Source organism: Sander vitreus, chromosome 23 (genome assembly GCF_031162955.1).
Source record: "Sander vitreus isolate 19-12246 chromosome 23, sanVit1, whole genome shotgun sequence".
Classification (NCBI taxonomy): Eukaryota; Metazoa; Chordata; class Actinopteri; order Perciformes; family Percidae; genus Sander; species Sander vitreus.
In genome coordinates this window covers 6442864-6457710 of record NC_135877.1, presented here as the reverse complement: position 1 = coordinate 6457710, position 14847 = coordinate 6442864, and the positions used below count along the sequence as shown (strand labels likewise).

At 41.8% G+C, this 14847-nt stretch overlaps 1 protein-coding gene across 1 annotated transcript; it reads left to right on the top strand.

Annotated features, from left to right (window-relative positions):
* Positions 1–5206: 5206 nt before the first annotated feature.
* On the top strand, positions 5207–14358 carry ucmaa (upper zone of growth plate and cartilage matrix associated a). Its single transcript, XM_078243011.1, has 5 exons — positions 5207–5330; positions 6691–6750; positions 6843–6935; positions 12281–12379; positions 13825–14358. The coding sequence occupies exons 1-5, from the start codon at positions 5273–5275 to the stop codon at positions 13911–13913; spliced, it is 399 nt and encodes a 132-aa protein (XP_078099137.1). The 5' UTR covers positions 5207–5272; the 3' UTR covers positions 13914–14358.
* The last annotated feature ends 489 nt before the right edge of the window (positions 14359–14847 follow it).

Here is a 14847-nt window from a genome sequence, read left to right as displayed (position 1 = left end):
GTTTTCTAGAATCTAGCAAATGTCATGTTTTAATAACATTAAAATGTATTAATTAAATATATTAATACAACCTTGTTTCATTTCCTTTTAAACTTCAGACACATACCTGTCCCTTTGACCTGTAATGCAATGTAACATGCGTTTAAAGGTCACATATTGTAAGAAGTGAGATTTCCATGTCTTTTTTGGATTATAAAGCAAGTCAGAAACTGTTCCTTTAAACGAGCCGTCAGGACATCCGTACGGTAGTGACGTTACAACTACACTATACTGTACATAGAAAGTACCGCTACAGTGCTGTTACAGTCATTCCCTGGCTGCAATGACGGTGCAGAGTCTCCGAGAGCGCAGATGCGGAAGACCCGGAGTTAGTTGCTCAACACTGAATGACACTTGAACAGCAACAGTCACATGTTGGTCTCAGAGCGTTTGGCAGTTCAAATGGAAGCCTAGTTATTTCCTGGCTCCCCACGCTAGAACCCCCTAAAAAACACCTGATCAAGCACAGCTGAAAATAGCTTCTTTGTTCGAACCCAGAGGGAAGCTGGGTTTAATCCTTAAACCAAGTCTTAACCCTCAAACAGCCCTTTAAAGTTGTGGGGTCCAGCATTTTGGCCCCACAAAGCTGTCCGGACCCCACAAGTATACTGTATTCCCGGTTTTTGGACTCCATGAATATAGTTACACAAGAACACACACACACACACACACACACACACACACACACACACACACACACACACACACCCCTTAGGGCAGTTTGAGAGCCTCTAATCTCAGACGACAGAAGGAATGGGGAAGGATCTCTACTGCAGTCACAGTTTAGACACAGTTTATAGTGTCTAATGTCTAATGAACTAAATCATGCTGTGCTGTGGTCAAATGATGAGGTGCCATTTGCATTTGAGCATAGAGAGCTGTTCGAACACAATTTTGGCTTTGGAATGAAACTTAAAGCAAAATGTGTAATCTAGGCCATATGCATGCTATGACTTCTTACCTACTGTTCCTTCTTGTTTGTGATGGTGTAAATGAAGGGAGAGTGATGGACTTCTATCCAGTCAGATGTTGTTGTCTACAAACTATCAATGATTTTTCTTAAGAATTATTATCATATCAGGGGAAAATATAAAAAGAAAAATCCCCTGAAACGCCAAAGAACAGACCCTTTTAAACTTCTACAGATAAAGCTTCATATTTCGCTTATTATGACAACTTTTAACATGTAGAAGACAAACATGAAAAGGGGAACATCATAAAGTAGTGGGCTAGTTAAGTTAGCACTAAACAACTTTTTAAATCCAACATAAAAAGTATAGGACAGATTTCTATATAAAAAACAACCTTGTTGTCTGCTGTGGTAAATAATAGGTAGTATCTAAGTGCTGGAGTTAGAGAAAATGGCATCCCAACTGGTGCATCCTTGTGTGTACTGCTCTTGTGCAAAGACATCAATATTTTATTTCTTAAGCCTAGTTCAGACCAAAGATTCGCGGCGAGACGAAACCATTTTAGAACGTTGCAGGGAGAAGTTGCAGCGGTCTGAACCGACCCGTCTCAGCTCGACTCAAGGCATGTGATTCATCACTAAAACTGTAGCAAGCATCTCACTATCACTAACATGATCCACATTCATATTTAGACGCAACAAATGATATATCCAGCTACTAAAAAGCTAGAAGTTAGACAGAAGTACAAAGAGTCAAGAGTCGTTGCATTGGTGTGAACTGGCAGCTTTTAGGACGTTACAGACCAAGTTTCAACTCATCTCATCACAAATCTTTAGTCTGAATAAAGTGTTCTTTCTTTGCCATAATGTTAGGAATCATCAGAAATCATTACATTTGTATATTTAAACATAAACAAACTGGTATCCCATAGCAACATTAGAATCAAAGATAGAATGGAATAGAATCAATAACCATTTGGAATGAAAACATAAAGAGGCATAGGCAATCTATGATGTCATAACAAGACTTTTAAGAATGTTGAGAATCTATGAATACTGGGACCCAACTTTAGTTCTGACACAAATTCACTCAGACAGTTTGTATCAGAGAGTCATTTGACTGTGACAATCCAAAGGTGCACATTGCAACAGGAGAAAAAAACACTGTGGTCCAGCAGAATACAAAGTTGGAAAACATGGAATTCAACTCCAGAGAGATTGAACCGCAAATGAATTTCTATCTCAGTTCACTTGAAGAACAAGTACGGTGTGAACTGAAGGACAGCGAGGCGAGGCTCACCCAGTGTGAATCTGAGGGAAGAGTTCACCTAATAATCCGAGAGGACTTGCTGGCCAATGTCCTCGATGAGCTCCAACAACAGAGAGAGGACAGCAGTTGGAGCCGTGAGAAAGAGCTGATGCAGAGGGAGATGTGTGACCTGAAAGTTCAGCTGGCTGAACGTGTCCACTCCTCATCCAGGGAAACAGAGTACCTGAAATCCCAGCTGGGAAAAAATCTGCAACATGCTGCGAAAAGCCCAAAAAAGATCTGGACCTGCAGACCTTGATTACTGAAGACCTGAAAGTCAAATTGGAGCAGATGAAGGGAGAGAAGGAGGCCCTTAAAAATAATGTGGAGACTCAGAAGACGGAGCTTCAGTAAGGAAAGACAGATGCTCACTGTAGCTAAGATCACCAACGTGACGTTGGAGAGCGATCTAGAGATTGAGAGGGCTCAAGCTCAGGAGCTGAAAGATAAATTGAGCAAAATGGAGGAAGCTCTACGAAAACAGGAAGAGGAGGCAAAGGAGATACAGGAAAGATCTGAGGCTTCCCATAGAGCCCAGCTGGATGAGGCTCTGGCTGAACGTGTCCGCTCCTCATCCAGGGAAACAGAGTACCTGAAATCCCAGCTGGGAAAAAAATCTGCAACATGCTGCGAAAAGCCCAAAAAGATCTGGACCTGCAGACCTTGATTACTGAAGACCTGAAAGTCAAATTGGAGCAGATGAAGGGAGAGAAGGAGGCCCTTAAAAATCATGTGGAGACTCAGAAGACGGAGCTCAGTAAGGAAAGACAGATGCTCGCTGTAGCTAAGACCAACGTGGAGTTGGAGTTGGAGAGCTGTCTGGAGATTGAGAGGGCTCACGCTCAGGAGCTGAAGAATGAGTTCACCAAGATGGAGGAAGCTCTCCTAAAACAGGAGGAGGAGACAAAAGACATACTGGAAAGATCCCAGGCTTCCCATAGAGCCCAGCTGGAGATGCAGGACAATGACAACAAGAACCTCATGGCTGCTCTTAAACAGTTTGAACATCAGCTGGAGAGTGAGCGCGTCCTATGGCAGCAGGAGAAAACCTCCCTGCTGGAGGAGAGCCAGAAAACAAGAGCCTCCTATGTGGATCAGAATGACGAGCAAAGCTTTTGTGAGTGACTGCCTCGTGGCTGCTCTGAAGAAGGCTGAGCAGCAGCTGGAGAGTCATCTCAACGAGTGGAAGGAGGACAAGTCATCCCTCCTTCAGGCCACAGAAAGCCTGAAGCTGACTCAGCAGGAAAAGGAGCAGGAGTGGCAGAGGACTGAGAGCACCATGAGGTCCCAGCTGGTAGATCTTCAGAGCCAGATAATGAAGAAACACAAGAAGAAGAAGTGGTACAGAAAGCTTCTCTAATGCCCGGCTGAGCAAAGAATATGCATTCATTCACAAACAATCTTTTAAAAATAAATGCATACAAATGATGTCATGTTTGTTGGTCTGTTTAAAATGTTAAGTTGCACTACAGTCATGTGTAATATGACATGCTTAGTTTGATGTATAACTCAGGGGACTAACATTCATGAGTTCTCATTTGCATCCTAAACCCCCAAAAATATAAGTTGGTCTAAATATAGTTTTCTGTCTGGAGGTACATGTTGGTCATCCAAAGAAAATAATTCAATTAAAAACACGGAGCATTTCTTTCAGGGCCATTTTGCAGGTTTACTACAAGTCTCATGTAGCTTTAGACTTTAAGACCAAACAGGTTTATTTAGTGTCACAGAGCCTTTCAAACACAGCTGCAGTTCAACGTTTTATGAAGAAGAAATGCTTTAGAATATTTGTAAACGTAATGAAGATTAAAATATAATCTCTATAAACAAGGTTAAGCGGCATCATACACTGGTTATTGTCTGGTTGTCAAAAATGTACAAGAATATCTATGAAAAAATGTTTGCTAGAAACTTGATTTATTTGGTAAAGATCAATTATCAGTTTACTTTTTGTTTTGGGAATAATCGATACATCCTGTGATTTGATTACATGTAGTTTTGGTTTAATGACATAACAAACTGACATCCAGAGTCAAATTAACAAAATCATTTGGAGTGATTAGAGCATAAGGACAAAAATAAAATTCTATCCATATATCAAGACATTTCTTAGTCAGTGTTATATATTACTTGAAGTCTATTCTGTGATTTACGTGTTTTATAGTAGGCCTACTTCAGTGTTTACAACTGCAGGAAAATCTAATTTTTAAAGTGGGACACTGCATCAGCAGATACTCAGTGTTGGCTCCTTATTATAACTAATAACATGAACATGACCCCTTAAATGTGTCTAAATGTATCAGTGATTTCTTGGCAAAAGATGAATCAGCACTACTGACTAGCTAGCAGTCCTTATCTAGCTACTGCGCATGTGCGACTCCCAACAAAGATGGAACAGAAGTGAGATGCCTCACTCTGTAGCTAAAACAGGTTTCATGTTAACCTATTCAGGTACAACCTCTAAATACAATTATGAACCTGAAAATGAGCATAATGTGAGCACTTTAAATAGAACCTGTGATGCAAAGAAAATACACCAAAACAAGGCATCTCTCTACAAAAAGCTATCCTAGAAGTCTGTATGAACTAAAAGGGTTAAAGGGCCATTGACACCCAGGATGAATTTTTGATAACTTATTGACCAGTGGTGACAGACGGGTCCTCACTCATGTCAGTTTATCCACCCATATCGATGTTCTTGCCCTTTCTCTTTTAAAAAAAAAAAGGGAATTTACGCAGACTTTTTGACTTTCATCTAAATATCCAATGGTGGTTTCCATTCCGCTGCCCTCTTCTTTTAATTCACCTCACCCCATCACTTTTCCTCTTCTTCTCCCTTTGACAACTGATTTTCCAGCAGCTTTCATCCCCTCCCTGAGCCTCTCTTTTCTTCTTTCTCCTCCCACTCTCCCTGCCTCTCCCACCTTCCCTCCCTCCCTCATCATTCTCTCTTCTCTCAGTTCAGTTAGATGTGCTGTTAAGTCTAGTAGAGTTCTTTGCTTTTCTCTCTCAAGATGTCCTGGACTCGAGTCTTCATGCTCACTTTGCTCACAACCCTCCTCATCCTCACCTGTGAGTACCTTGTCTGGGTGGTTGGGGAAAAGGTTTGGGACAGTTTTTTTTTGTTTTTTTTAAATGATACATCCTCAGGGGAGATAAGCAGAATAGTTTTGAGGGTATAAAACACAGATATGTGCGGTCCTCCTTTAATATGGAAAAGAAAACTTGAATCCGGTAGCATTTTATTGCCTCAAACGTGACCTTAGATCTTTTGTAGGCATCAGAGTTTGAATCTGCTATGTGGAAATTCGACATTTCTTTTCAAATTTCATCCTAACGATAGCACGTCATTTGTATAATCTGATTTAGGGGCAATAGGGCTCAGTGTGAATCAATTTTTAAAAACATTTTGTAAAAGTTGGAAATGTCTGTGGGTAGAGCAGGCGCACATATACCTCGAGGCTGATGCCTCGACGCAGAGGTCCAGGGTTCGAATCTGACCTGTGACAATTTCCTGCATGTCTCCCCTCCCCTTTCTCACCCAGCTGTCCTGTCAAAATAAAGACAGAAAAAGCCCCCCAAAAAAAATATAAAAGTAAATGTCAATTTGTACAATAAATGCTACTTGTTAAGATTGACTCTCATTTTTGCATCAAAGTTTTAAGTCATATTTTGAGTAAAAAGTACAGGAAAGTAAGAAAAGTAAGCACTGTATGTTTGTCTATATATTATATATATATATATATATATATACGAACCAAAAAAACATGTTTTTTTAATTTAAAGACGGGAAATAACGCTGTTTTTTGCCTGAAGATGTTCAGTAGTCCAGAGGAAAGCCTGAATCTCACAAGCTTAGTTTCCACTATCGTGGTATAGATGACAATCAGCAACACTAATTTGAATTGAGCCTTACCAGACCACAGTGAGTAAAGTGGAATTTGGTAGATGGCAGTGTAAGGCGAAACTTCTTACGATTTATGGTTATTATGAAAAAATGATGCTTATGGCTATTTTAATCTCCTTTCAATCTTCCATTTGTAAAGGGTCAATTATGGTTTCTTTCTGCAATTTCAGGCTTTTTTTCAGGCTAGCAGTGTCATGATCTGGTGCCCCTGCATAGAAGTTTGGGATCGATTCTGTACATGGGGTTTTCATGGGCCACTTTATCACTGGGATATAGTAATACGCACATTTGAATTTTGTTTTTTCCAGCTCTTTATGCCAAATAGTCCTAAATAAAGTTAATTTACATCACCTTTTTTTAAGTATGTACTTTCAGAATCTTGTAAACATTTACAAGTCTGACTGTGCAAACTAAAATAACTGAGATACAGTTTCAGAAATCTCACTATGCATTTTTATAATATTGGCCCCATACACATGCTTTAGTGTAAGGACAGGACATTGTTATTTCTCTTTTTTCTTAAAGTTTGTAGTGTGGTGAGAAGTGCAACAGTGCGGGACAACACAAAAGCGGCCGATTCTAAAGGTGATACATGTTCAACCCTTTTAACTATTCACAAAACCTTGCTCCAAATGTCCTCCTTATATGACCCTAACCTTCCGGCCTCTGATTTTTAGGAGCAGCACGGAAAGTGTTTACGCCTGAGTCAGACGCCTCCAACTTCCTCAAACTCCGCAGTCGCCGCTCAACCCGATACTATGAGTTTCAAGGTGAGTTCATTAACATCTGTAAAGGCGAAGAGAACAGTAGTTGGCTGTGGTTATCCGCCTGGAAGAAATTTGTTTTGAGCTGTCTGCTTAAGGGCTGTCCGCATCTCGCTGGCAGGAAAGCAGCAGGATCATGAGTAAAGTGGTTGGTCTGAATATGGGGGTAATATTTATTTATATTTGGTGTTATGTGTGGTTGATGTGGCCACACTGTGGACAGTCTTAAATATGGCAAGTTTGGCCGCCCATAGAGAAATGACTGTATGTGTGAGTTAGTGGGAGTGTTGGTTTATTGGTTTGTAGTAGGACTCTGAGGATGATATGTTTGAGGTTTTGACTGCAAGATGTGAAAGTTCAAGAGAGAAATAGAAAGAGAGTAATGGAAACTCGAGCAGGTGTGGTTCTATACAGTACTGGCTCTTTAATCACACACACACACACACACACACACACACACACACACACACACACTGGAGCATGCAGAAGGAGTCACAGGATAGTATGGAGCAGGCTCTCTCTCTTTCAGTTTCTCAGTACAGTAAGCTCATTGTTCCACTGCCAGCATCAGTACGATACACAACGCCAACACACTTTAAACCAAATGAACAAACACACGGATGAAAGGTGTTCCAGGACAATCCTGCAAACACAAGGGAACTTGTTATCATACTACTCCCATCACCCAAAAAAACGTTTCACAAATCAAAACACGATTCCTGTTTTCCTTTGGCTCTAAGATAAAAGCATAAAAATGACCAGACTTGCTAAAATGCTGCCGACAACAGTGATATTCATCTTTTCACTAAAGTACGTCCTTGTTAATTTATCTCCTTTCTGGTGGAAAACCCATTAGAGAAGTCCTGAGCAGGCCTCCGGAGACAGGCTGTGGGTCATTTCCCCTTGCCCGCCCATCAGAGCACTGAACGGGGCCTCGTCTCTGGACTAACAGGCCCACATTCTTGGAAAAAAACAAACACTTATGTTCATGACTTATGTACATCTCTTGCCAGCATGGTTCATGAGAACTTGAGGGGGCAGCCGAGTGAGTGATTTAAGGGACGTTTTTTGTTGCCAGAAAGTGAGGCACAGGTTGTGTTGGCCCTGGGAATAGCCGACTGTAGTTTTATCAGTTTCATATCATCTATTTAACCTTATTTAATCTAAAATACAAAATGTACTAAGAGAAATTTATTCCTTGCTGCATTGCAACGATTTTTCGGTATTGGGTATATGCAATATTTCCAACAGATATTGGATGATTGCATAACCAAATGTGACTTCAGTGCACTTTTCTTATAGCATGGCTATTTTCAGATTACAGTGGTGTGAAAAGTGTTTGCCCCTCTTCTCATTTCTCTCTGTGTTCCCTTAGAGCATGTTTAAAGTCACACTTTAAGTAGTTTGGGAATATCAGCCACTTAAACAGTCAAGTGACAACACAGTAAACACAAAATGCAATTTGTAAATGAAGGTGTTAATTATTAAAGGTGAAAAAAATCCAAACCATCATGGCCCTGTGTGAAAAAAGTGATTGCCCCCTAAACCTAATAACTGGTTGGGCCACCCTTAGCAGCAACAACTGCAACCAAGCCGCTTTGCGATAACGTGCAATGAGGCTTTTACAGCGTCCCTGGAGGAATTTTTGGCCCACTCATCTTGCAGAATTGTCCTAATTCAGTTACATTAGAGGGTTTTCGAGCATGAACGGCCTTTTTAAAGGTCATACCACAACATCTCAATAGGGATTCAGGTCAGACTTTGGCTAGGCCACTCCAAAGTCTTCATTTAGTTTTTCTTCAGCCATTTCGGTGGTGGACTTGCTGGTGTGTTTAGGATCATTGTCCTGCTGCAGAACCCAAGTTCGCTTTCAGCTTGAGTACACGAACAGATGGTCGGACATTCTCCTTCAGGATCTCTTGGTAGACAGCAGAATTCATAGTTCCTTTTATCACGGCAAGTCTTCCAGGTCCTGAAGCAGCAAAACAGCCCCAGACCATCACACTACCACCACCATATTTTTACAGTTGGTATAATGTTCTTTTATGAAATGCAGTGTTCCTTCTACGCCAGATATACTTGGACACACACCTTCCAAAGAGTTCCACTTTGTCTCATCGGTCCACAGAATGTTGTCCCAAAAGTCTTGGGGATCATCAAGATGTGTTCTGGAGAAATTGAGACAAGCTTTGATGTTCTTTTGCTCAGCAGTGGTTTTCTCCTTGGAACTCTGCCATGCAGGCCATTTTTGCCCAGTCTTTTCCTGATGGTGGAGGCATGAACGCTGACCTTAACTGGAGGCAAGTGAGGCCTGCAGTTCTTTGGACGTTTGTTGTGGGGTCTTTGTGACCTCTTGATGAGTCGTCGCTGCGCTCTTGGGGTAATTTTGGGCGGCCGGCCACTCCTGGGAAGGTTCACCACTGTTCCATGTCTTCGCCATTTGTGGATAATGGCTCTCACTGTGGTTCGCTGGATTCCCAAAGCTTTGGAAATGGCTTTATAACCCTTTCCAGACTGATAGATCTCAATTACTTTCTTCTCAATTGTTCCTGAATTTCTTTGGGTCTCGGCATGATGTGTAGCTTTTAAGGATCTTCTGGTGGACCTTACTGTGTCAAGCAGCTCCTATTTAAGTGATGCCTTGATTGTGAACAGGTGTGGCAATAATCAGGCCTGGGTGTGGCTAGAGAAATTGAACTCAGGTGTGGACAACCACAGTTATAGTATGTTTTAACAAGGGGGGCAATCACTTTTTCACACAGGGCCATGATGGTTTGGATTTTTTTTCTCCTTTAATAATAAACACCTTCATTTACAAATTGCATTTTGTGTTTACTTGTGTTGTCCTTGACTATTGTTTAAATTGGTTTGATGTTCCGAAACACTTAAGTGTGACAAACATGCAAAGGAACAGGAAATGAGGAAGGGGGCAAACACTTTTTCACACCACTGTACTTATGAGTTCCCCCCCCCCTCCTTTATACCTTTCTTTTAGCATGCAATCTTTTATTCTGAGGTCAAGGAGAGGGTTAGAAAAGACAAAAGGACATTATTTCTTCCACATTGGAAAAGTTGTTGTTACAGTAACATAATAGTCTTCTAATTAGAGTAAGTCTCATGCTATCACTTTAGCATCCATGTTCAATAACAGTAGGCTAAATACTAATGAGAAAATAGTTGATAAATAAGTTCAGGTTCTGTCTATTCAATTCTCACCAAAGAACACCAATAATCTAACAACCAGCTAAGAAGAGGGACCAGAAAGATACTTGATCATGGTGAAGTGAGTGTGAAGGTGGTGAGCCATATTCCCTATACACCTAGTCTCGCTTTGCTAGACCTTCCTCCACAGCGCTGCGGAGGAGGGTCTAGCGAGTCCACACAGCATTACGGGATGGGAGAAAAACATGCTCTGGTTTATTGGCATTTCTTTAAACCAATCACAATTGTCTTGGGCGGCGTTAAGCGCCGGACGGAGCAATGGTCCATCCATCCATCTTCATCCGCTTATCCGGGGTCGGGTCGCGGGGGTAGCAGCTCCAGCAGGGGACCCCAAACTTCCCTTTCCCGGGCCACATTAACCAGCTCCGACTGGGGGATCCCGAGGCGTTCCCAGGCCAGGTTAGAGATATAATCCCTCCACCTAGTCCTGGGTCTCCCCCGAGGCCTCCTCCCAGCTGGACGTGCCTGGAACACCTCCCAGGGAGGCGCCCAGGGGGCATCCTTACCAGATGCCCGAACCACCTCAACTGGCTGGAGCAATGGTGCCTCTGCAAAATAGCCTCGGGAAGGAACACCGGAGTTTAAAATGCCAACACAAAGAAAGCAGAAGGTAACGGACATCGGACGAAAATACATGCATCGGGCGGAATTTCCGGTGGGACTGGAGCAATCTGGGGAAGTGGAACGTTGTGGATATAGACTACTACACACCTAAGCCCCAAATCACTAGCCTACAGTATTAGGTGTAAAATTATGTTTACAGAGTGGATACTGCTCTGTGTTTACATGAAATGTTGTGATGTAATTCCCTACACTAAAAGAAAAACACAGACAACGTTGTAATGTCTGATGTATACAGTGGCTGCCCTGTACCTGCATGGGTGGGGGTGTTTGGTTTTGTACAGGGAGGGAGCAGGAGGGAGCCGTAAGTATTTACACCCATTTCTAATTCATTACAGTGAGTGGTATGGGTTACCCCTACCCACATGTATTTGTTTTAACACAAATTTGTTTTCAACCTTGGCTTAATAGAGTTTAAATGACTCTATTTGGGGTTTTCCCATGTTTCTAATGGGTAACAAGACAGCCATGTTAGCTGCTCTGTGAGGCTGTACTCAGGCACAGAGGTGCTTTGAGCTCAATGCTAAAATCGGCTTGATACACATGCTTACAATGACAATGCTACATTGTAAATACTGTAAAAAAAGAAAGAAAAATATCCCCGCTATGGGCGCCACCATCTTGTGATTTTGGAGCCAGAGTCTGCGCAGTAGTGATCGGGCGGTCGAACCCATAGATATGTGGTCGAGCGCAGTATCAAAGTCCCGCCTATACACCCGCCCGACCAATCACGAGTCAATCACAGCTGTCAATCATCAAACGTTTCCCAGGCTAACTAATAAAAACCAAACTGATCAACAAAATAAATACTTCCACAGACATCAGCGGGATTAGAAGAACCACCTAAAGTGACAGAAACCGTCTTTGGGAAAAGTTTATTTGAGGTGAAGGCTACTTTAGTTTGGCCCATGTCCTAGCCACTAACATGAAGGGGGCTGGGTTTACAACCTATACTGCAGCCAGCCACCAGGGGGCGATCCAGATGTTTGGGCTTCACTTATACAGTCTATGCATCTACCCCTGGTTTACACTTATAGTTTAATGTGTTAGCATGCTAACATTTGCTACTAAGCAATAACAGCAAAGTGCAGCTGAGGCTGTCAGATGTTTGCATTGGTTTTAGCCATGAACCAATGTACTGGAAGTAAAATAAACTGACCCGATGATGGTGCCAATCCATTCAGTAGTTGTTGACACACTAGAGGAAATGTCAGGGGATCATCGAAGTCAATAGGTTTCCTTTCTCTGGATCCTTTAAATAATATCTGGTAGATGGTGAGATATTTCACAGGACAAAGGAAAACTTTGACCTGCTAATGAGGCTAGAGGAAAGATCATGGAATCACTAAAGTAATTACGGCTCATCCTCTGGAACCATGAATGTCCGCACAAAATGTTATGGCGGTCCATCAAATAGCCGTTTAGATGTTTCAGTGATGATCAAAGTGGTTGAAGTGGCTGACCTTCATCTATCAGTATCAGTGACTTTTCCCTTCTTCTCTCCACAGCCGAGCAGAGGGTGAAGATCGCTGCGAACGAGCGGTGGAGGGAGAAGAACGAAGAGCAGAGAGATGAGTACGAGCACTACGTCAGGGAGGAGCGCGATGGTGAGACACGGATGCAGCTGCTTTGGCTTCCATGTCAAATGCTTTCCTCTTGACACTCTTGTCTTTCCTCAAACTGAGGGTACAATCAGCAAAACTACTTCCAACTTCTGTGAAATAATAGAGAACTAACCCTCCATCAAACCCTGCTTTTCACCCCTTCCAATAACAACTGAAAAGACATTTAACAGTACGTGTATCTTAAAATCACTCTGTTCCGATACACTGAAGATGACGCACAGAGACTTCGTATCAGTAAACACATCCTTGCGAAAAACCTAAGATTTACTTGCATGCCAGTCGTCACGAAAGGGCTCACTAGAGAAAACACACACAGAGGCACGATAGAGTTTGGATCTTGAACGAAACTCTCGGCACCCACGAGCCTCTGGACCACAGTGGAGTGCCTGAGACTCCACACCAAATCAAAGTGTCCATTTGTGGTCGACCCCAAGCTGACAATCTTCCCTGCGGTTGTCTGTCTGGTGTGATATAGTTGCAGTGACAGTTTCTAAACTAAGAACTGTTAACCATAAAGATGTGAGTGGGTTTTAAGATACACCGTGTTTTGGGTGGTTTGGGTCAACAAGATGTTATAGGAAAACAAAAAGATCTCCACCAGGCCACGGAACACACTAAGGTTTTGTAGAAACTGGCTTATTGGTCATATTACATAAATCAGTACAAAGGGGAAGAACACAAATACCTCCGGGAATTAGCTATTTTTTATCATGTTATATGTTTGTAGCGTGTCATTAACAAGTGGAAGCGGATACAGACAAAGTTTATTAGCTGAATTCATTGAATTATTGTTAATATTTGATTATATAGTTGTAACTGCCAACGATGGCGTCATTCCTTAGCCATCCTTGAAAACGCAAATTTGCTAACACTAAAGCATACACCTAGCTAAATGCTAACAATTTAGAGCACTAGCGTTAGCCTTAATTAACAAATGTTTTAGCAAAAATTAGTCGCCACTTGTTTTTTTACTTAAACCTGCAATGAAACACTGACATATTATCACCTGATAAGGCTGATATGGCACTAACCATTAGCAAACAGTTGCCTATTTATACATCCAATAGACAGGGAGCATCATTAGCAATCCGTTTTGGTCTCTCTGCAATTCCAGAGGGAAATATCTGGCTCTTCAGTCGCTAAATGCTCCACTATGTTCAGCAGCTAGTCGCTAATTTAGTCCGTCTGTCTTTAAACTCTGATGAGAGCGGTGAGAGTGAACCAAAACAGGAAAGATGTTAGCTGGGAAACCGAAACAATTAGCTAAAAGACGATATAAAGCTCCGTAGAGCTGAGGGAAACTGCAAAGTCCGGTGATAATTCTCACTAAGACTGACACGTCACATTTAAGGAGTCATGCAATCCTTTGATAATTTAGAAAATATTGATCGTAGCCACTTTAATTTAACCTTTTTTTTTGTCCACAGAGCAAAATGAGAGATCGAGGGAGACGAATGAGCAGTACAGAGAGTATCACTACGACGGCCTCCAGCCTCGCTACTACTGGTTCCACTGAGCGTGCTCTGTGGCGTGGAGGGCCGGCCTACAGCACCTCTCATTGGAGCAGTGAAAAAACTGCCATCACCTGTACCAAAGAGGATTCATCACACTTTGAGAGCAAGTGCTCAAGTTATGGCCATATTTCTTTCTACTTTAATCTAAAGGTTTTCTTTGCTTTTTATTTTTTATAAACCAAACAATTGTGCAATATGTCTCCACATCAAACCGTAAAATGTATTAAAAGTGCAGTTTTTGTATTGTAAGCTAAACTTTATATCATATTAAATGTTTTGCATGCTTGTTTTTACTGCCTTTTGTACATGTACAGTACACAAAAGCTATACAATGTCAGCCTGTGGCATTAGCAGCAATAAAAATCAACCCCGTACATTAACAACTGATGTTTATTGTAGTTTTATTTTTGCAAAGAAATGGACTTCAAATAAAGAAGGGTTTCCTGATTTCGAGTACACTGATGTGTTTTAACTTACGGTAGCACCGTCTGGTATTTGGAGTATTTAAAGGGAGGGAGGCGGTGTGGAATAAAAGAGAGGATGAGGTGAGCTGCAGAAGTCATCAGGCTGAAATGAATTCCACATTCCAGAGTGGAAATATTAGACACAAACTGGGCAAAAGAGAGACAGATGAGGCAGAGAGAGAGGAAAAAACAGTAGCAACAACATAAGGAGCACAACTCAATCCCTAAATGTGGCATGGCACTCCATACTTACTAATCACAAAGCTGTAAATCCAAAAGCCTTAATTTACCTCTGTACTGTGATTCTACCTCAGACCATTCCTCTTCACAGCCATGTGGATTGGCTTGCATACTTGTGTGAGCGCCAGCTGGCCTCAGTCATCGCTCCAACACATGGAGTGTGTTTGTGACCATACAGGAGACTGGTTCAGTCCCTATGAAATATAAAACAGTAAGTGAGCTTCTTCAAAAG